General features: G+C 42.7%; 1 protein-coding gene across 1 annotated transcript in view; it reads right to left on the bottom strand.

The window, feature by feature from the left end:
* MPPED2 (metallophosphoesterase domain containing 2) overlaps positions 1–20,395 on the bottom strand; it is a 102,811-nt gene extending 82,416 nt beyond the window's left edge. Inside the window, exons 1-2 of the mRNA XM_034065427.1 lie at positions 20,258–20,395; positions 15,408–15,645 (exon numbers count right to left, since the gene is read on the bottom strand). Coding sequence (XP_033921318.1) covers positions 15,408–15,535 — 128 coding nt within the window. The 5' untranslated portion in view covers positions 15,536–15,645; positions 20,258–20,395. The remainder of the gene's footprint in view (positions 1–15,407; positions 15,646–20,257) is intronic.
* Positions 20,396–22,434: the final 2,039 nt, after the last annotated feature.

Below are 22,434 nucleotides of genomic sequence, written 5' to 3'. Positions count from 1 at the left end.
CAGCAGAAGTGGCGTTATGAATCAACAGCAATTTTCCTAAATGTTAAGTGGTTTTTTTTCCTTCCTACCAAGACAAAAATAAGGATCTCCTTGGTCTAATGAGAGCTTTCTCCATATCCAGACACAATTTGACCTTGCATCATATGTTCAACTTCTAGGTGAATCCTTTTGTTACAGACAATGAGGCCTGGACATGAAACAGACTTGCTACACAGACAAATTAAAAGCAAACAGACAAACAGAATGAATTAAAAAAATAAAAAAATAAACCAACACCAGCAAAGCAATTAACTGGAACATACTGAGATAACAAGAGGCCTGACTGGAGTTTCTTTATTGTGCCAAGGGACTGTATTTCACAACCTTCTTCACACCTTGCTTTCCCAACACCTCAGTCTTAACCATCCCTGGGTGTTGCTGATTTGGGGGTTTTTTTACTCCATCTTTTTGTATGTTCCTTGAACAAAACTTTCTTTACATGGTCTTAGGTATTTATTTTGAACTGACCATGCTGCATATGAAGAACAGAGTTATGGTCTGCTCAGTTTCACAAACTTTGCTTTTTCCTTTATTTATTTTCCTACAACCATTTTATTTTATTTTTCCAGAGGGACACACTGATGTGAATGCCACATTCACTGCCAACTCTATGAGAAGAACATTTCAATCACTCATTACAACTAAGAATCAGACCACTGAAGTCCAATGGCCAGACACTGTTTCATGCCCTTCCAGTAACCCTGCAGCATGGCTATCACTGTCACTTCTTATCACCATTTCAAACACTGTCTGCTATGGTCAGACAAAGAGCCAGACCTAAACAATGATGTTAAATGAAGACTTCCTCCCAGAGCAGTCTTGAACTTCTAATGAAACTTATCACTCCTTAGCAAGATAACAAACTGTTGGAGGTGTTTCAGGCTTTAAAACCCAAGTCAAGAGAATGCCAAAAGAAAACAAGTTTCCAGAGAATGGCAAAGCTATTACTACATGTGAACATTCTCTGGGCAACAGGTAAGCATCAACTACATGCACATGTACATGGAATCATAGAATGGTTTGGGTTGGAAGGGACCTTAAAGGCCACCTAGTTCCAAAACACTGCCATGGACAGGGACACATTTTACTAGGCCAGGCAGCTCTAAGCCCTGTCCAGCCTGGCCTTGAACATACATACACACACATAGAAACAAACACACACCATGTGGTGGGTTGATTTTTTTTTACTATTTTTTCATCACAGGAAAAAAAATAAGGAAAAAAAAAAGCTCAGTCAAATTCTCCTCTATCACACCTGGTGAGCAGGAAAATAAAAACTAAAGGAGGCTTTTTTGGCTCATTAGACTTTAAAACGCAGATGAAGTGGCTGGAGTTTTCCAGAGTAAAGAACTAAGAGTTTTTTAATTTCATTAAAATTTAGACAGCTCTGCACTAGAAGGTGATGTCAGTTAGAGAAAACTATTTTTGCAGTGTTTTTACAACAGTAAAAGATCTGATCTATATGAAACAAAAAGACTAAACCCAGGAAGGAGCAAGACTTTTGCTTCCATAGCTTTTCCTCCATCTAGCTGCTTGCTGTGAAGAGTGTAAGCATAGTCTGTGTCCTCATTAGGTGGATCTCTTAACACGATTAACATCAGAACTATACTATCAAACCTCACCAAAATAGATTTGGCCTCTGCTCAGACTAACTGCCCCTTCTTCCAGGGGAGCCTCAGGTAGAAGCTCTAAATGAGGATTAAGGAGATAACATCCTGTCCAGGACTCCACGTGATGAAGACCATTCATTCTTTACTCATCCCATCCAAACAATTTTAAGAGGGATGATGCTGACTTCCTGAAGGTCCCCAGACACAGCTGTAGGAGGGAAGGTCAGATGTGCTATCCTACCCTTCAAAATGGGGTCCTTCTTTGGAACCCTGGCACCAACCAGATATGCTGTGCACCATGTTTTCTACACAGTGAACTTTAAGCCATCCAATACCGCAAGACACATAACCATCTATGCCACATGAAGTACTTCTGAAAACAAACTACAAAGTCAGCCATCCACTGAACACAAGGCTCCTACTCATCCATGCAGGTGTGCAGACAGATAACCTTGCCTTTCAGCAGCAGTGCCAGCCTTTGCAGCCACCAATTCCACCTTGCTAGGGCTGGTTCCTGCTTCTGCAGGCTCCTGTTGTGCCAGTACAACTGTCTGCAGGGACAGATGCTGGGCAGGATGGGAGAACTCAGCTGGGCTCTCCTGACTTTCTCACCCTCTCACTCCAGGGGATTATGTTACTCTGGAGTAATCTCATCCTCTCATCCCAGTTATGTTACACATCCAACACAGACACACATGAGAGAACAGAGCAGTGGTGCAAAAGAGTGAGAGCTATTCAAGTTGGTAGTACCACCATCCCCCCCAAAAAAACAGCCATCACAAAACCATGGATTCACACACTCACTGCCATCATGAATTTAACAAGCAGTGGCTTGAACCAGCTCTCAAACCATAGTGGATGTTACAAGGGACGTTAGTTTGAGCAGCTTAAAGGAGCCTCAGGTTGCAGGTCTTTGTGAAACCACAGAGCAAATCAGATTGCTGACCTGCTGAGGAGTTTAATGTAACATCTGAAGACAGTGGTGAGCCTTGACTGGGTCTGCACATGAATGCTGTCCTAGTTTGGTTTCATCATGTATTAAGCCATATAAATAAGCCAGAAATACCACAATGGGGAAAAAAAAAACATATATTGCCGTTTTTAGCAGTGTAGTTAGTTTAGGAAAACATTCCACTTCATCTTACTGTTTCTGCAAGGATAATGAAGACTTCAAAAATTTTGATTCCACTGAAACTTGTGGAAAACTGCCATGCACAGAGGCTGTACTTCAAACCATTTCCCCAGAAGCAATTACAAACTATCCTTTCAAATGTATATGATGGGGTATGTATCTCAGTAAAAGCACAATTACTGAAGTTCTACCCTCTTTATTATTTCCACCAACATTTAGGTCAAGTGCTGCAGATCAGCATCACAGAAAACTCCTTTAAGATCCACTCTAAGAGAGTCAGGAGCAGCCACCTTCTTACCAAGTGCAGGAAGCAGAAGAATAAGCAAGTAAAGCTGTCAATACAGGGAATTATCTAGATGCTATTCCTCTGTAAAAACATTAAACATTGTAGAACCTTAGCAGTCCTTTTCAGATACTGTGTCACGACTAATAGCTAATATAACGGGAAATTTTAAGTCAAGTATCACATTAACCAAAACAACACCAATAAACAGAGAAGTCAGCAGGCTTAACATAAAAAAAGCACACTAATGAAACATAGCGCAGTTTGTTCATACCATGTGCAGTCTAGAATCATGCATAATGTATCAATGCAACTGCTAACAGCAGGCTCACAGAAGATAATTTATACTTGTTTTTATGGACATGAGGAACTGATCTTTGAAGTTGTCCCTAATGAGATTCTGCCTGGCCCTAACAGCATCCTGAGAGACTGCTGGTTTTCTCCCCTGCATCCGGTGCATATTCATAATGCAGGATCCAGACCTATTGAAATTGCACATGTGGACTGGTGTCCCCCCATGCCGTCGCAAAATCAGATTCTCACAGTGGGGAAAATACCCACTAAAACGTCTCAATTTACCTTCAAGTCTTTTTTGTAACTACCCTACCATCTTTACTGATTACCCCAAGATACATGCAGGTTAATGAATAAGGGTTCTTTTTCCTTTGTACAGATGAACTCCTAACTTGATTAAGCTACCGGGTCACTGGCAGCTGTAATCACACACTGCAGAAGACATGTCGAAAACACAGTCATAAGGCTCCTCAGAGCAAACTGAAGTGTAGCTGTGCAAGGGATCTGAACACTTTATTTCAAGAACACAAGCAGCAGATCAGACAAATAGAAAACATTTTTCACTATGCCCTATGTAGTCACTGCTGTAATACTATACCCACCTGTTCTTAAAAGCTTTCGGTTACGAGACCTGCAAGAACCACTGAACCAGCATCACTAAAATCTCACGTTGCAACTAAAATGAAATAGCCATGCCACCCCCTACAACTAGAAGATACTATGGTATGACCACCAAAAATTGGCAGTGGGTGAAAACATGTAATGTTCACGGCAGAACAGAGCTCAACTCCTCCACGCTCAAAGAATAGTTAGTTATATATAACTATATATAGTAACACAGCCCTTCTACAGTACTGCACCAAAAATTACTGCAAAAGTTAAACATCTGAAAATGTTTGTTTAAATGCTGCCTAATGTAAGTTTTCTATGAGAGTAGTTCGAGCACTGCTGCTAACAAGTGTCACTGCCCTCTCAAAGCTAGCGTATTGACCTGAGCTTGTCAACAAATTAAATAAGGACAGACTAGGTTTTACTCTGTCTTCTGTACTTCTTCCAGATATAGCCACTCTTATATTATCACTCTTGATTATCACTGCTTCCAGTTGAAGTATTCAAGTAAAATAAAGCTGATTTTCATTTACAGTAACACACTCAAGCACAAATTAAGGCTGTTCAGGAAACTTTTTCATACTCCATCCCACTGTTCCTTCTGCAGGGTGACAGCCTTTAGTAGGGTACTAAAATCAGAACACTGGGGGTAGTAACTCCAGCAGCCACCCATGAAGCCGATTTATAATATACCTAAGTATACCATCAGGGAAACATTTTAATTCTTAGCTTTTTGCCTTTTTCTGCTGGGAAACTAGAGAGGAAAACGAAATCCATGCACTCTTCGAACATACTTGTCAGCACTGGTGATGCCCTATGAATGCACAGTATATTAAGATTAGATGACTCAGGGGATAGATAGCAGGATACCTGATTTTTCATTTAGAGCTCCTTGTCTATGTATGACCCTAAACAAACAGAAATTCTACCCCCTGACAGCTGTTTGGTGCCCTAAAAAAAACAACATAAAGGACTGTGCTTTATTTCCTATAAAGACATTAATGTAACAAAGCCCTCCACAGCAACTGGTAAGAAACTCTAGTTTGAATGGAGGCAGAGACTAATCTGTCCTCCTGGTTCCACGTGAAGTTCCTACAGGTAAGAGATGATAGTCATTTGTAAGGAACTTATGAGGGAAGCTCTAACAGTAACTACAATAGCTCTGTGTGAGTATGTGGAGAAAGAGAATGTGTTCCCAGTGCATTGACACTGCTCACACGCACACTAAGACCAACTGAGGAAAAATTGTAAAGAATATATTTAAAAAAAAAAAAAGCAAAAAAAAAGCATGCCTTTAAGGCTGCCAGGTTCTGGGCACAGCACTAAAAGGTTCAAATGACCTTGCCTCAGTATGTGAATGTACAACCTCTTGGTCAGCATTGCCAGATTCCCTTGTGAACAGCTACAAGGCATTAAGTCTGGAAGCTCAAAATCTAAAATAGCTTTTATTAGGAAAATAATAAAACACATACAAATCTGAAAGACAGACTCTGATACTATGGCTGCAGCAGTAATGGGCTATATATTACAGCTACGCTTCATGTTAGAGCAAGATTGCCTTTAAACACAAATGCAGACGGTAAAATCCTAACAAATGAAATACAGCTGCATGTGCAAGATGTGCTAAGAACTGTACTTTAGGCCAACATCTTCTCTCCGGTTATTTGAGATTATTTATCCACTTCTCATCTTCCATTTACTCTGTATTAGTCATCTCTAGTCCATTCCTCTTGCATTTTACTGGGCAAGTGTCTGGACCCTAATGAAATTACACTGCCTCTTTATAAACAGATATACAGAAGACTGCTACTTCTTGTACCAAATCTATTTTAGACCCTTATTTAATTTAACTAATTGATTAAAAAAATAACCTCCACCAACTTCCAGGCTATGTGGTTCAGATTATACCTTTTAATTCTGCACTGAATAAAATGATTCATAAAAGGTCTTTCAGTAGAATGATGCCTTTAAAACTTTCTAAGAGAAATACTGACTGAAAACAGTGACTCCTGCATATCACAGTATTAAATGATGGTATGAACAGACTATCAAGGAAGCCACATGATCCAAAGTTAATTTTCAACTTAAATTAATATGCCTCTTGAGGATATAGACAGAATGCAAGGATTCTTTTCAGGAAAATGTGCTCTATATACTAATGATACCTAAGATGAATGAGCCTGAAAACAAAATCTGCCAAACACAGACCGTTTAAATTCCTTGAAAGCAATACCAAAGATTTCCCTTCTCTGCCTCTGAGAAAATAAAGGCTCTACTCAGATACATTTAAAAACAGCCTGTTTTCTTGGAGGCATAGTATTTATGGTAATGGATAACTTACAACAAATTATAAAACACTTCAAGAGTCAAAGGTCTTAGTTTTGTTTCTCAGAGGATGTACCAGGTTTGAGAGGAACAGTATGTGTGTGAATTTCCATTAACACAGCAGCACTCTCACAAAGCAGCCATGCAAAGTAGCCAAGCAGACCACCAAAGGTCACAATGAAATACAAAAAAAAGAGGGAAAGAAACCCATATACCAACTGTAGAGGATTATGATCATCATAATTTTAATTCTCTGAGTGTGCCTGAAACTCATATTACAGTATTTGGTCTGTGCAGCCTCATTATAGTGACAACATTTCTACCAGAAAAACTGCCTTAAGGACTTTTGCGAGCAGTCAAAATACCCTCTGAATACCTAAGAAGTTGCAGTGAGTTAGAACTCCCCCTCAGTAACCCAAAGAGGGTGTCCTAAACGAAAACCTTAAAGGTACAGAATAACGTTAGCAGAAAAAATCTGTCTCTTGTAAATATACCTGCCTTGCAGAGCTGCAAACATCCCTGTTTAACAAACGAAAGTGATGAAAAATCAAACCAATATCAAGAGAAAGATAATTAAAATGAAAACAATTTATTTAAAAAATTTCAAGACACTTCAAAGATTACACCTGAAGCTTTGATTTCCTTTTTTTTCAATGTATATTTATATATTTATTTAGTTTTCATTTATTCACTCCTTTCTACCAGTAGGAAAAGTGAATGCCTGGCTGACTTGAAATTTACAAAATCAATAAACCATAAAGATGAATTTTCCCTCTTAATATAAGTTAATTATCATAATCTTTATGCGTACCTTGTTAACAGCCACAGAAAAGATGTCCCTGAAAGAATCATAGCCTAAAATTAAGGGAACCACTTCAGCTGGCATCTCTGAGTGACTGGTCCTGTCCCACTGGAAGCAATAAGAGTGTCACTAATCACTGCATTTAACAAGTACAGGACATGGCTCCTATTTATTAAATATGCTGGGCCCCATTAAATTTTCATTCTGAACAATTATTTTTCCCGAAACTACCATTTTACCATTCACAGGAAAGAAAATAACCCTTTGGTAATTCTCACTGCTGGCCAAAAGTGAATGTGCTTTAAGAAACAAAGAAGCCTGGAGTAATTAAAAAGTAATGACTTTTTTTCTTTGTGCTCTCTTTATAAAAGGAGCATAGGGAAAGATATACTGGACTAGCATCTTTTCCTTCCCATAAACTGATATAATAGCTAAACATCCAGGAGTAATGTGCTGACCCTGATGCTCCCAGTCACTACATTCAATTCCTTATAACAGAGAAATTGTAAAGGTGGTAAATAGCCAGTTTCCTGGCTTACAAATACATCAGATGAAGTCCCTCTATCATATTCCTTTCTCCTTCCCTCCCCCATTCCCTCTCCATCTGCTGCCCTCCTGGGAAGGGAGTGCTACACTTAATGGCTGTGTGCTTTTAAGTCTTATGTGCTGGATATAAGTTAATGCCCAGTACAGTTAAGTGAGGACTCTGCAGCGAGGAAGCCTCCAGTACTGTTTTTCCCTTGTCAACATCCAGTGGAATCTCTGCAGCCCTAATGTCAAGCAGTACACAAGGAAGAGAGGGTCTGTGAATCTTTAATGTCACAAAAACAAATCTTGCACACAGCACAATCACTTAAATAATCCTTTGGTAAAAACAGAGGAGTTGGGATTTTCTTATTTGTATCTCGCCGCAACATCATGATTTAAATCCAGAAAATACACCCATTATAAAACAATGGGGAGTACCCAGGTGAACTCTTGGCAGCATTGAGATGTACAAGTAATAACATGGGCATGATCCATCAGAGTGAGGAAGAGGACAACTGTATTTGGGGATTATGCGTTAACTTGCTCTTCAGCCATCCTCTGCACCACCCCCCACTCCCAAAAGCTCAGCAGCACCACATGCAATGCTCACCCACCAGCACTTTGTCTCAGCCAGCCTTTCACGCAACAGATCCTGCAGGACACATACAGCTGGTATGCTTGGAGAATCTCCAAGTTTATGGAGGTTAAGACCAAACTTTATAGTCACTCTTCAGGAAATAAATAAAATAACTCAACTCCAGGTACCTAAAGGTTATTGCTTGGAATCCAGACTTTCAGTTTACTGCTCCAATCACTTGGTACTGGACACGCTACCAGCCACTGTGCATGTTACTGGGTACCAAATTATCATAGGCTGTCTTTTTATTTGAAAAAGGAATCAAAATGAAAATTGTTAAATGAAGGATAGTCACATTTACTACAGACTAGAACTGGTTTGACTTCAGAGTTTTTAAACACACACATGAGCAGTTTTGTTTTATGTCATCTTAGTCTGCAGATTTGATTTTTTTTAATACCTTTTGCAGTTCATGTATTTGCTTATATTGTGGTGGACTCGGCAGTGCTGCATTAACAATTGCACTCAATCTCAGATGTCTTTTCCAAATTAAACAATTCCCTAATTCTATGTTTTGGCTACAGTTTTCTCATAATTAAAACCACACACAGTATCACAAAACTTGCCATCTACAATATAACACCTAAAAATTGAAATCATAGTGGCCTACATCAAAACTGAAAGCAAATAGGCAAGACCTGAATTCCCAAATCCCACCAAACAAGCTCTTTGCACCTTCTGAAATAACTTTATCTTCAAAGAAGTAGCTTTACAAGTTACATCTCACTGTTAGGAGATGCATGTTTGAAAGTAATCTCCCTGCCACGCTGCATTTTTTATGCATAAGCATGTTTATTTTCTCAAGTTACGCCATGACATTTTACAGAATTCAAACCCAAAACTCTTTGCGTGTTCTTCTGGGGAGGAAATACACTGGCTTTCCATTTCTGAATTTTTCCATAGATACCCATGAGAGGCAACCAGCTCAGTAATAAACCATCTCTGAAACATCAACTCAAAGTCACTGTGCAACACCGAGTACAAAAATCACCACCAACACTAAGTCACTTCTGAAATAGCCCTGATTCAAACATAAGTAAGCTGAATATAGTAATTTAACATACAACAGACATCTAAATCCACAGTTCGTGGGTTTTCTTTTTGCCTATTTGTCCAACAATATATTCAAACAAGGATTTGTAAAATAAAAGTAACAAGATGTGTGGTAGGAAAATGCAGCGCTTTCCTTGGCCTTGGAACAGCCATGGGTCACAGGTATCACTGCTACCAGGGAAGACCAGCCTCATCCTGCCACAGGGAGAAAACCAGGAGACAAAAACTCTGTGATGGGGTTTGTAGTGTGGGGTCTGCAAATTTTGCAAAGTATTAACTCCCTGCTTGCAAACGTATGCTTTAGAAGTTGTTTTCACAGGATGGACTGCACTTTCACCCTTCAAGCATTAAACAAAAGCAAGAATCTGCTGCTTCCACAGCAATATCCCTAGTGCCCTGGCATTTTAAATGAATTGCAAGCTTCCAGTGACAATACAACAACCTGATTGTAAAGTTTATTAATTTTTCTGGTGATTGTAAAGTTTATTAATTTTCTGGTCTATCTACTTCACAGCAAAGAACTGCCTTGGTGAGCAATCTTGCTCTGGCACAAGGTACTGTAGCAGGGACCAGGGCTGCAAAAAGCATTCCTTCGTCACATCCCATCACACATCTCCCATAAGAACACACTGTATATTGTACCAAGACATGAAACCCTAAGTCAGCTATCACTCAGTATGACTGACCACTAAATGAACTACAAAGCAATAGTATTAATATGGCATCACAGACTGGTTTGGGATGGAAGGGACCTTAAAGCTCATCCAGCTCCAACCCCCTGCCATGGGCAGGGACATCTTCCACTAGACCAGGTTGCTCCAAGCCCCATCCAACCTGTCCTTGAACATTGCCAGGGATGGGGCATCCATAGCTTCTCTGGACATCCTGTGCCAGTGCACCCTCTCATGGAAGAATTCCTCCCCAGTATGTAACCTAAATCTCTCCTCTTTCAGTTTAAAGCCATTCCCCCTTGTTCTATCATTACTTGCTCTAATAAAAAGAATGAAACCATGTAATGAAAATTTCTGGCAGCCTCTTCCCAGAAACACTAGAGATACAGGGTTTTATAACCAAGTTAAACCAGACCTGACTTCCATCTTAACACAATGGGGAAATACAGTAACTAATCCGGGAATGGCAACAAAAAGTTGTTTTAAACCCATCCTACATTGTTGTTGTTAATAGTAATAAATCAATAAATAATAATAGTAATAATAATATAATAATAACATACACGTTCCATTTTCACAGCATCAACCTCCCAGGGACATCAGAACATGTTTTTAAAGGTGGTTTGGTATTATTCTTTTTCACCATGACAAAAAAGGAGGTCAGAAACTTTAATTTTTCAAGCAAGTTTAGCATAGTGTGACTACACCACATAAGCACAATACAAGGGGACTAAATTTGAGGTTTAATTACAAAACTGTAATTCCTAACTATTATATCCCCACTGTATGAACACTTCACTTTCAGCACTCTCCACTCCAGAATCTCAAAAGGCTTTAAATGTACGTGTACCCTCATGAAGAAGTTTTTACTTTCATCTTATATGTAAAATTTATGTTTACACCTAAGGCTTAGATTTTATCTTTATTTGCAAAATGAGTAACTAGGTTTTACACCGGGTTGTAAACTGCTGAGCTTCAGCAGCCACCCATGCCACTGACACACTGACAGGCCGGTGAGGGAATGGAGATGTCAAGCAAGCCCATATTCTATGAATACCAGTTCTTCCCCCTCCTCCTAATATCAAACACACCTTATATGAAACAAAAGTTTAAAGTATTACAAATCAAATGCATGACTTCCTGCTCATCTCAGTGGGAATTTATAAAGCCCATTAAATGCAGGATGGTTCACCCCCCCCCAAAAAAAAGACATGCAAGATCCTATTCTCGAGGTTAGTAGTCTAATAAGATCTCTCAGTTTTATCAATTTAGGCCTTCACCACAGTTGGAAGTTTTTTCTTCTGTGATTATAAAGCTGTATTTTTATACTACTGTCATTATTATGCACATTTACACACACTCGTATATTTAAATACTTTATTCAACAATACACAGGTATTTCTACTAATATAAAACTCTATTTATACTCTTTGTTTTAAAATAAGAATATTCACATGGGGAATTACTCCAGAACAGAAAAGGCAGTAAAATTATATAGTTATAGATTGTTCAGTGTATCTCCATGTATGAATAAAATCATTTAGAAGACTTTTGCCTGGCACAGAAACCTCTATAACTTTCTTACTCCCCTGCTACTGAATTTAAAACATACCAGCATTTGAACGTGTACTCCAAGTATCCTAAGAACAAGCCACCAAGCTATCCTGGTGAGACCAGAGGAAAGCTAATGAACTCCCCCTTCGAGGCTCAGCCTGCAGCAGCTCGGGCTACAGCTATTTCACCTCCACAAAACTCCCTCATCCTCACTAGCTGGGCATGTCCAAATAGGCATTTTCCATAACAAATACACAAAGTTTATTTCACTCTATCTTTCCTTTCCCCAATGCCCCCAAAAGTAAATGGGGTTTTGTACCCAAACAGGAAGATTTTTCCCTCTGGTTAAAACCTAAGTAAGTAATTTTCCACTTGGATTTGTCACATTTTCCATCTCAGCTCTTTTCCATTGATCTGAGGGCAAAAATGGGTGAGAAGGTTCCACAAAACAGAGCTTTAATAATTCACGTTAATTAAAATGGTTTAAAGACCCACTGTGGTAGGATGCTGAAGCTGCATCCTACTGCTGCTCACTGGCATTGGTGTCACCAGTGACCTCAGAAAGAACATCTGAAGGGTCTGAACAGGCTGAAAATATTTTCCTTTCCCTTCTTTTAATAAATAAGTAAATGAGTAAACATAATATTTGGCAGCACTACACTGAAGGGGCAAGAAGCATTTGCCTCTTGAAGTCACAAATCCTGACAAGAAATGGGAAAGCACAAAGACTGGCAGAAGAATAATGATCATCAAGAAGCAAAGGGAGGCATATTATAATTGTTATTATTTTGCAGCTGCCCTTTAAAGCAGGGAACTGAGGTGAAGCAGTTAATTAAAACTGAACATAAACATGACTTGTACAAAGCATTCGAATACAAACATTCAGTAACATCTTCAGGAAGGAAGGGAAACCTGTGCGTGGGAGCACTGCTTCAAGATGACAAAATATTTAACACGATATCCCTTTACCCAAAGAAATTGCACAGTAAGATCTGCCTCTAGAACACCTGCTCAAACATTAATTAGTAGAGAAATAAAATACAAGATTGGGCAAACTGATATAAAAATAATACTATACCAGAGCTTAAGGAACTAACAAAACTGCTGTGCTAGAACCAGAAATGGTTCAGTATATGCCAAGAATCCCATTCTCACCCTTGCATATGAAGATGCATATCCATAAGGGAATTACTTTTGAAAAAATTATTTCCTTCAGGAAAGAACATTGTCCTTCAGCTGCACCCAGCTACTGATTTATGGTATGCAGCAGGACCCAGTAACAACATATTGCCCTGCTAGTTACATACATGTCACCACACTCAGTTCCTGTGTTGCTTTATTCATTTCCCATCATCCCATATAATTTAAAGCAAGATTTTTACTAAAAAAGAATGAAACATCCACAAATAAACAATAAATAGATGCCTTACTTTAAGATAACAAGAAAGAACAGCTGACTGTCAAACAAATCAAATTAAACAGTCCTAGAAGCTGCAGCAATGTGGTAATAGTAAAGCTACAACAGGGTAGAAAGATGATGTTTTCTGTGTTAATACTGCTTTTACTTATTTTCTGTTCAGGTTTCTGGCTTGATAGCACCCTCTTTCAGAAACATACACAATGCTTCTCTTATAAAGTATTGAGAAGACAAATAAGGACCCTTTCTGAAGCTACCACACCATCTACTCTCTCTCCCACAGAAATAACTGTATGTTCTCACCACCACAGAAACCCACAGCCACTGTTGTATCTTCATTCCCTTGCTTTCCTTTGCCCACAGCTCTTAATGCCTGTCAGGATCCCAGCACTTTTTCCTCAACAGGTTTTCTAAACCGTATCATCTGCTACCCAGACCTACACCTAAACTCTCCTCCTGCACTGCAACACAGAATCATAGAATAGTTAGGGCTGGAAAGGACCTTAAGATCATCTAGTTCTAACCCCCCTGCCATGGGCAGGGACACCTCACACTAAACCATGTCACCCAAGGCTCTGTCCAGCCTGGCCTTGAACACCGCTGGGGATGGAGCATTCACAGCTTCCCTGGCCAACACATTCCAGTGCCTCACCACCCTTACAGGAAAGAACTTCTTCCTCATACCCGATCTAAACTTCCCCTGTTTAAGTTTTAATCCCTTACCCCTTGTCCTATCACTACAGTCCCTAATGAAGAGTCCCTCCCCAGCATCCCTGTATCTCCACTCAGCCTTCTCTTCTTTTTCGTTGCTTCCATTGTAAATCTGAGACTAACCCCTTCACAATTTGTCTAAATTTTTATCTTCTTTTTAGTATACCGTATCATTCTGTGAAACCAAATGCCTGATTTTAAGAAGGCTGCAGTATTTCAGTTAAAAAAATCCTTAAAATACTGTCGCTGTACTGTACTTCACAGTTTCAGTACTTACCAGAATTACACAGCTTCTCCAAACAAGTAAAAAGTCTTTTAAGAAAGGTCAAGTCAGTTGCATTGAAGAGGTACACAAATTGCTACAGAAGTAGCTGAATGTTTGTGAGTTTTTGAAAACAAGCATTAGCTATTTTTACAATGTTGAGCACCACACTTAGCTGGTCCTAAAATCAGCTCCCACTCAAATCAATGTCAATAACAAGGGGTTCTTTAAAGCTGCTTTCTCCATCTCTTTTGTTTGTTCTGAATTCATTCTCTACAAAACATTTGCACTTATTGTCAGTCTGGAGTGCAAAACGCGCAACAGAGATTAGCTGACAAAAGGTCTGAAAAGTTAATCAAGAAACAGAAATTCTGATAAGTGAATCAAGAAACGGAAATATTTCCAGAAGAGTTACACCATTGTTTTACTAATATATCAAACGCAATTAGAAAACTTTTTCCACCTTGAAAAGCCACATGCATGGCAGCCCTCTCTCCAGCATCCCTCCCAAAGTTGCCTTTAGGGAGATTGCAACCACATGAAATCCTATTAGAAGGTGCTGAACTCCCACATTATGACTCTTCAGCAAGGCTTCTACATAACAAGAATGCAACGAAGTATCATGCTACTTTCCTCCCCTTATTGTGCAAAATCCTTATCAAATTCAATAGAGTGACATCCTTCGCAATTCTGACTAACAATGGCACGCAGGAGGTCAAGAGATGTCTTTGTTTTAGTTCCATGTGCTTTTCACTCTATTAACGCTAAAAGAATAAGAACATTCACAGAAATAACCGATAAAGATCAACCCTGACTGAACAATGGGAAGGAAATTCAGAGTTAAAACCGGTACTTAGCCCTTAACACAAACCATTGTGCCTATGGACTGTGCAGCAGTGATCCCATAATGCCCAGGAATAACAAGGTGAGCTAAGAAGCCCTCAGCCCCCCAGTTCTCATGCTTTTGTTGGTTTAAGCTGGGGCCAGGGACCTTGTTTTAAGGAAGTTATTTGTATTTCTTGGGAGGAAAGACTGCTCTGTGCAGAGAGGTGCATTGGGTGGAATGCAGCATGCGGCACACGTTCCACTCAACCAGGAGGACAAAGGATTCAGTGATGGGGGGCAGGGACGGGACACGGACAATTAGTACCAATTAGGCCTATATCGAAGCTGAGTGTAAGGGCTGGGGGAAGGGAACTTAAATTTTCAAGCAATGGGTCCCTCTGGCAAGTTGAAGTGACATCAGGTACAAGTTTCAAGGAATGTGCCCTACTAGTCATGGTTGGGTAAGATATCTTCAAGAGATGATGGAGTGGTGCTCCTCAACCACGGTACAGGAGAAATACGATAATCATTTCACCTATTGGCTAATGTAATGATAACCGATTTTCCCAGTTCTTAGCCTGCTCCTTCAGCAGTGTGTTCCACCCAAACACACACACCGACACACACCAAGGCAATGCCACCAACAAATACTCACATATGCACATGCGGCGGCTGGAACCTGCTCTGGTTGATGTTGTAGTGTGTGAACGCCTGCGTTGGGTTAGAGCTGTATTCATCCACCGTTATGGTAACTTTCCCCTGTGAAGGAATTCCATGAGCCATCCTTCCTCCTTATGGACATGAGCAGCTCACAACTTCCCAAGGCCAGGAGCGGGGTAGGGCATTGTGTTCCAGGTAGATCCCTACTCCCAGCAGATCAACTCCACAGACCTCTGCCAGGAGAGAAAGACGGCATACACTGCTATGAACCCCAAGGAGTTGTAAATGTACACACATATCACTTTATCCTTTCCCAATTTCTGTTCAAAGATCTTTTTCTGTATTTTTGATGTACCCATCACCCAACTCCCTAAGCATTACTATTCATTTTTTCCAGTTACATCATTTAACTTCATCATCATTAAATGCACCCAAAGGATGAATGCTTTAAGTAAGGCTTTATCTTGGGGGAGAAGTAGGAGGGGAGGGGAACAGGGGAAGAAAGAATCTGTGCTGAAAGCTCTCCACATCTACTACTCTTTATTCTAAACATCTTGTGCTAATTGCAACTATAAGCATTAACAAGTGGACCCAGTTTCCCTAAGGACAAATGGCTTTCCACAAATGCACACTTTGTTTTAAAGGCCCTGTGTTTCAGCTTTACAAAGTAAGTTATATCTGAAAGACTTAAAAAAAGCTGATGCAAAGCATAAGATTTTACAGCGGCAACGCGTACACACAAATACCTCTGAATCAAAGTATTTCTGTGGCCAGCGAAAGGCTAGCATCTAGACAATGCTAACAAAATATCTATGGTGCACTGGCAATGAAGCTGATCTGGATTCATCACCAAGCAGTAATGATTTATCTGACAGATTTAAGTGCAATTTTACACATAAATATTTCCGCAGAAGATGAAAGAAATATGCTCTTCCCTCTCTATTCCGTCTTTCACTTCTTCAAAGTGCTCTTAAACACATTTTGCACTGGAAGTGTTCTGTAATACAAGTGTGAGCCCAGTAGCCAGAAGCTTCCCAAAGCTGATCTCTGTTGAGTTCCTTTCACAGAATCCAAGCTTTCATTTCTTCAATCAATAAACACAGGCTACCTCAGCCACCTTCCTTTCAGAGGGACTCTGTGGGAACTGATCAGCTGATATTCGAAAAATATTCAAGATAAGCAACTCTTTAAAAGCCCAATTTAGGAGGCAGATCCTCAGCTGGGGCATGCTATCCCAGCTGCAGGGGCTTGCATGAAAACATGGCTCTTTGCATCAGTTGATCACACACCCCCCCTTCAGTTGCCAAATGAAACAGTGGATTTTTCCTGTCTGGTGTGTAATTTACAGAAGTAAATCAGTGCTTGCAGGGAGGACAGAGAGACAGGACAGAGAAGAGAAAGACTTGAGCCCTCAGCAACAAACCAAGCGGTATTTTTCCAGCATGATTTTCCTGGACTTCTCTTAGCTCCCAGATAGAAATATGCTTGCCATGTGTAACATTAAACATTTGGAATCTTTGATTTGTATTCAAAATATATTTTTAATGCAAAGACTAATTTCCAGTTTGGCACGAAGCACAATAAAAATGCCCTGCAAATGGCAGATGGCCTGCTATAGGCCATTTATTTTACTATTTTACAACCTCAGGCCTACGAAGGCTTCCATATGTTAGTTGGGTTAAGGCATTCTGCAACCTTCATTCCAGTAATTGGGTTCTATCCTTCATCTTCTTTAGCATCGGAGAAGAAAAAAGTAAGATGAAGCCATTTAAAAACTGAGTCAACTTGCCAGACAGCACATGTCCATAACTAAGGCTGTGGTCTTGTCTTTGTGCTATGCTAACCCCATCTCAAAAGAATAAGCACAAATAGTTTCAGGAGTAAAATTAAGCAAGGTGAGCTTTGCTAAATCAAATCTTTGCTGTCTGATGTAAAATGTGTGCAACAACTGCTTACAAATCATAACACAGTGGTTCCCATACCAAGTTTGCAGCTGTTTCCTTCATTTCCCTTACAATTATACTTTAGTGTTATTTTGCATAACATAAAACCCAACACCTGCTTCAAACTGCAGTCCAGTTCCAAGGACTGTAATTCTTCTGAGACAGAAACTACCAAGAGTGTGCAACACAGGGCAGCATAATCGCCCTGCACTGAAAAGTAAATACAAATGAAAACATCTTCCTGTTAGAGAAATTACTGCCATTAACCAGAATGCTAGGCATGGAACCTCTCAGAGAAAAAGACCAAAGTTCTTCTTTTACACAGTAAGAACTTCAGCATCTGCATATATTAAAAAGTAGCGTGAAAATTGCATGTCTAACGTTATAGTCTTTTCTCTTTTGCAATTAAAACCCACAATATAAAATCACACATTAAACAAGTAACAAAAATACACTTGGGGTTTTAGAAAAGCTAAACCACGTTATTTTCACTAATCTAGCATCAGAAAGGTCAGAACACTAAATGTGATATTATAGTTCATTCATGGAAGAAAAATCCAATTTGTTCATGAGAGTGAATTATACATAAAGATAATAAGCATATTTTATAAGGTTTATAACAATCCATGTTACAGAAAGAAATTACAACTGGCATAAAACAAACGATAACAGGCTACTTGAATAGCTGTATTGAGTACTTTAAAGTTGACTTTCAGTAAGATTACATTGCTATTACTTCCCATTGTTTCAATCTTTAATCTTAAAAATAAATCTCTATACTTAAATTAAGACAAAGCCCAGCAAAGCACCCTTTTAAAGTGAAATTAACAAATATGGGACGGGGGAATACAAAAAAGTTAAATTTAACCTGGCTTCTGTGCAATACTCTAATTTCCCATTTAGTGCTCAGTACTACAGCTCACCTACCAGAAGTACCTTATTATTACCTGCTTTATTGTGAACTTCTCTGTAGAAAGCTATCAAAAAGGAACTGAACGCTTCAAAATTTTAAAACCAAATTTAATTTAGGCCTAAGGTTCAAAAAGGAATAAAGAAGTAAAAGACAGTTTGAATCTCTACCTTTCTTTCTCCAACTGCAACCACACTTTGAAGATTACATACAGGAGATGAGCACAAAAGAATAAAAGTTGCATTATTTTTCACATCTGTCAAGACAAACACGAGTATCTTCGTATCTTCTGCGCCTTATGTGGCAATTTGAAGCCATTATGAGTATATTAATAAGCTAAATTAAGATTATTATTTGTGTAGTATGCCGCGTTTTCCCAAACGCAGCTGTTATCCTGGGAGCAGCGAACCCTTCCCGGCGCGGATGCGCACGGCCGGTGAGACAGGCAGGGCACATCTGTCCACATCTGCTCCGTTCCACAGGTACAACCCGTGTTCTCCACCAAAGGGCTGGCATCAACTTGGGCGCAGCCCATTTTAAAACAGCGCACCACTACCACGGAAAAAAAAAACACACCAAAACGGGCGCCGAGAAGTAATTGTACAACGTGGCATCGCAGAGCGCTACGCACACCAGCGCTACACACGCGTGTGCACGGACACACGGAACCACGAAAAAAGCGTTTCTCCCCTCTTCCCCCCCAATAATATATCGCCGTCTTCCCCTGAATTTAACACTGGCCTTCGGGCTGTGGAAGGGGATGTGCAGCTGCAAGCTGGCGGGAAGGATTAATTCCGGGCACACATCCCCTCTCGCAGCCCGGTCGCATGCCCCTACCCCGCCGCAGCCCCGCCGCATCCCGCACCCCGGTGTCTCACAGCGTGTCACCCCGCGGTCCTCCATCCGTGGCCCGCTGCAGTTTGCGGGTAAACCTCTATCCCCCCCCCCCCCAGTACCTGTGCTCCGTCCGCGGCCCCGCCGGGCCCCGGGCTCGCCCCCCCCGCGGTGACTGATGGCGCGGGGTGGCCAATGGCTCCGCCGCGGCCCCGTCCCGGCGTGTGCCGCAGCCCCCGAACGGGCCCGGGCCCCCCCGCCCCCGGGGGCAGCGCGGCGGGTTTGTGCCGTACGTGCCGCGGCGAACAAAGTTCATATCGCAGCCCCCCATCGCTACACAACCGATATTGTACGGCCGGGGGGGGGGGGGGGGGGTGATGCTCGGGGGAGGGAAGCAATAAACTCCGCGGCGGGGAACCAGGGCAGGGGTTTATTCCGGCGGTGCCAGCCGCGCCGTGCCCCGCACCTCGCCCCAACCCCCGGAAGGTCTCCAAGTCTTGAGGCCTCAGGGATCACGGTTTCAAAGCGGCTGCTCCCGCCGGCGAAAAGGAGGGGGGGAACTCCGCCGCGGAACGGCACCTCCGTACTTTGGCAGCGTGTCGTCCTCTCCTCCCACCCCCCGTCCCCCCGGCCGGGAGCCCGGTCCCCCGCCGGCTGCTCGGCGCAGCGCCCGCCCGCCGGCCCCAGCCAGCACAAAGCTGCCCGGCCTACCCTGCCGGCCCCGACCCCCGGCCAGCCGCCGCACACTACCGCCCGCCCCCGGCACGCTTCCAGCGCCGCAACCCCCCCGCTCCACCCGGCCCAGGAACGAGGAGACAGCGGCGGAGGGCAGCGGGGCACGGCCGGGGGGAGGAGGGCAGGGCAGGGCAAGGCTCAGCGCCGGCGACATCGCCGCCTCGGCTGCGGGGAAGCGCCGCCGACACCGCCGCACCGACCCGACCCGACCCGACCGAGCGGGCTCGGGGCGGTCACGGAGAGCGGGCTGCCGGTTTTATCCTTATTATTGTTTGCAGAAGGCTGGCCCCGCCGCCGGAGCTCCTGCCCGCCTCTCGCCTTCCCCGCTCTCGCCCATGACACGGCACCTCTAACCCGCCGCTTTGTGCGCCGCTGCCCCGCCGATCCCCCCCGGCTCACCCACACCGACCCTCGGCCGCTCACCTTCCCTCCGCCTGCGGGCGGGTCGGGGATGCCTTCAGCGCGGGCGGCGGGGCCGCTCCATGGGGCTGCCGGGGCAGAGCCTGCGCCCGACCCCGCGGCGGTGCCCGGCGGCGGCCTGGGTGCGGGGCCGGGGCCGGGTCTGGGTGCGGGGCGGTGGCGAGGGCGGGCGCGGTGCAGTGAGCGGGGCTGCCACTGGGGTCAGGGAGCAGGCACCAGGAAACGCGGCGGCCACGGAGCGCTGCTCGCACACACACACACACACACACCACACACAGCTCCTCCCGCCGCCTCGCACTTCACCCCCCCGGGCAGGGAGGGAGGAATCGCTGCTGCATTTCCCAAGTGCGGCACAGCCTCAGAGGAGAGGCCGGCGGGAGCCCAGCCGGGGTCAGGGCGGGGAACCGGCTGCCACAGCCCCGAGGCCGCGGGGAGGGCCGGGCCGAGACCTCTTCTCCTTCCTTGTCTTCCTCCCTCCATCCCCGGGCTCGCACCCGGTACCCACGGCCGGCTCCGCGCCGCGCAGCGCTGCTCAGCTCTTCCTTTGCCAAATGCACAATACACTAAATAAAAAAACAACTATTTAGAAAAATAAACCCTCCAAACAGGTTTTCACCTCTCCTGCACCTTTCACCGTTGGGTACTAACGCAGTGCTCTGCTCCTTCTGTAGATAACCTCACCTCAGCAACCGGAAAAAACATGAAGAAACGCTATTGCCGAGGTTAGCCTTTGAGGCTGAGCGTTGTCTTAGGGCAATTAGGGCTTTATGTATGGAAAGGAAGAACCGGGGAGGTTGCTGGTGTCTACTTCTTGTCGTTTTTGTTTCACAATCCACAGCAATTGTGTCAACAGCCACAACAGTAGCAAAGTAAAGATATGGGGTGTTTGTTCTTTTACTTTCAAGACAGCAAACTGAAGGGGGGACTTCCACAGTCACACAATGGGGAGGAAAAAAGTAAAAAGTAAAAAAAATCCAAATAATTCATAGTCATCAGGCTGACGGAAAATAAAAGCTCCTAACAGGCCCCTAAGAGTAAGTAGTGTCCTAGATGTTTTAAATAAGCAATTTTGACTCAGGCCAACCTTAGGCTATGCATGGCAACTAGACAGGTTTTTCTTTGTTGTTGAAAACAATAAGGGTCCCCGGTATTGCCAGGGAGAAACCCACTAGGAAGGATTGTGCTATTTAGAAGCATGGCAAACCAAGAAAATTCAACCTGAAAAAAGACTAAATGGTCTAAGTTTTACCAAATTTGGTATTAGACCTTTCATGACCGGTTTTTGGTCAGTAAGCTGTTGCCATTTTCCCTTTCAATAGAAGCAAGCACTGTGAACCACCAAAGGAAAATTCCTGTTTCAGACAAAAAGGCCCACAGATGAGTCGTCCTCCGCACCAAATCAAAGCAATATTTCCAGGGAAATCTTTGCCTGGAATGAAGTCTGAGGCTGTAGTTTCACAAAGAGGTTTAGCTGACTTACTCTGACACAGCTGTAAAACAAGCAATCCCGTATTCAGCCCTTGTGTGAGAACAGGGAACCCCACTGGGGAAACTGACCCCATGAGCGCTGGGGAAAAGCAGCCTGGTGTGGTCAGGAAGGACGTCTCCTGTACTGGTGTCCTTACACATCTAGAACCCCCAGCACTATGAAAATGAGCTGCTAAAACAGAGGGAGGAAGAGGGTAGAAGCCTGGGTGGGTGACAGGACTGGGAATTAGAAAGCTCAAAGACCTTCTGTCTAATACCTTGTGTGGTGAGACACAAATCAGACACTACCCCAGTGTCTCGGTGCCCTGGTACTGAAATAAGCATTTACCTAATTCACTAGTCCTTACGCAAAGTGAGGTACGTGGCCTGAAAGTTAGGGGTACCTGGTGTTTGCCTGTATGAACCCAGAGTGGGACCTGATTCTCAGATCACATCTTTGTCACAATACTAAATGTCCAGGAGCAACACCAAGCTGTAATACAGCATTTGGGAGCACTGGTTTTAATATATGACTTGACAAACTCTGATGCATTTTCTGTCAAGAGCATAGAACAAAACTCTTCCTTTTTACAAACTGCTTGTTTTCTCTTTCCCCCACAACAGTATGCTTTCCAAAGACATACCCACTTTAGAAATGTGCTAGCCCTGGAGTTGCTAAAAGAAGGGAAAATATTTTCCTTAAATTGATTAGA

The sequence above is a fragment of the Melopsittacus undulatus genome, chromosome 8 (genome assembly GCF_012275295.1).
Source record: "Melopsittacus undulatus isolate bMelUnd1 chromosome 8, bMelUnd1.mat.Z, whole genome shotgun sequence".
Taxonomy (NCBI): Eukaryota; Metazoa; Chordata; class Aves; order Psittaciformes; family Psittaculidae; genus Melopsittacus; species Melopsittacus undulatus.
The sequence above is the reverse complement of the archived record's forward strand: the minus strand, read 5'-3'. Positions and strand labels throughout refer to the sequence as shown.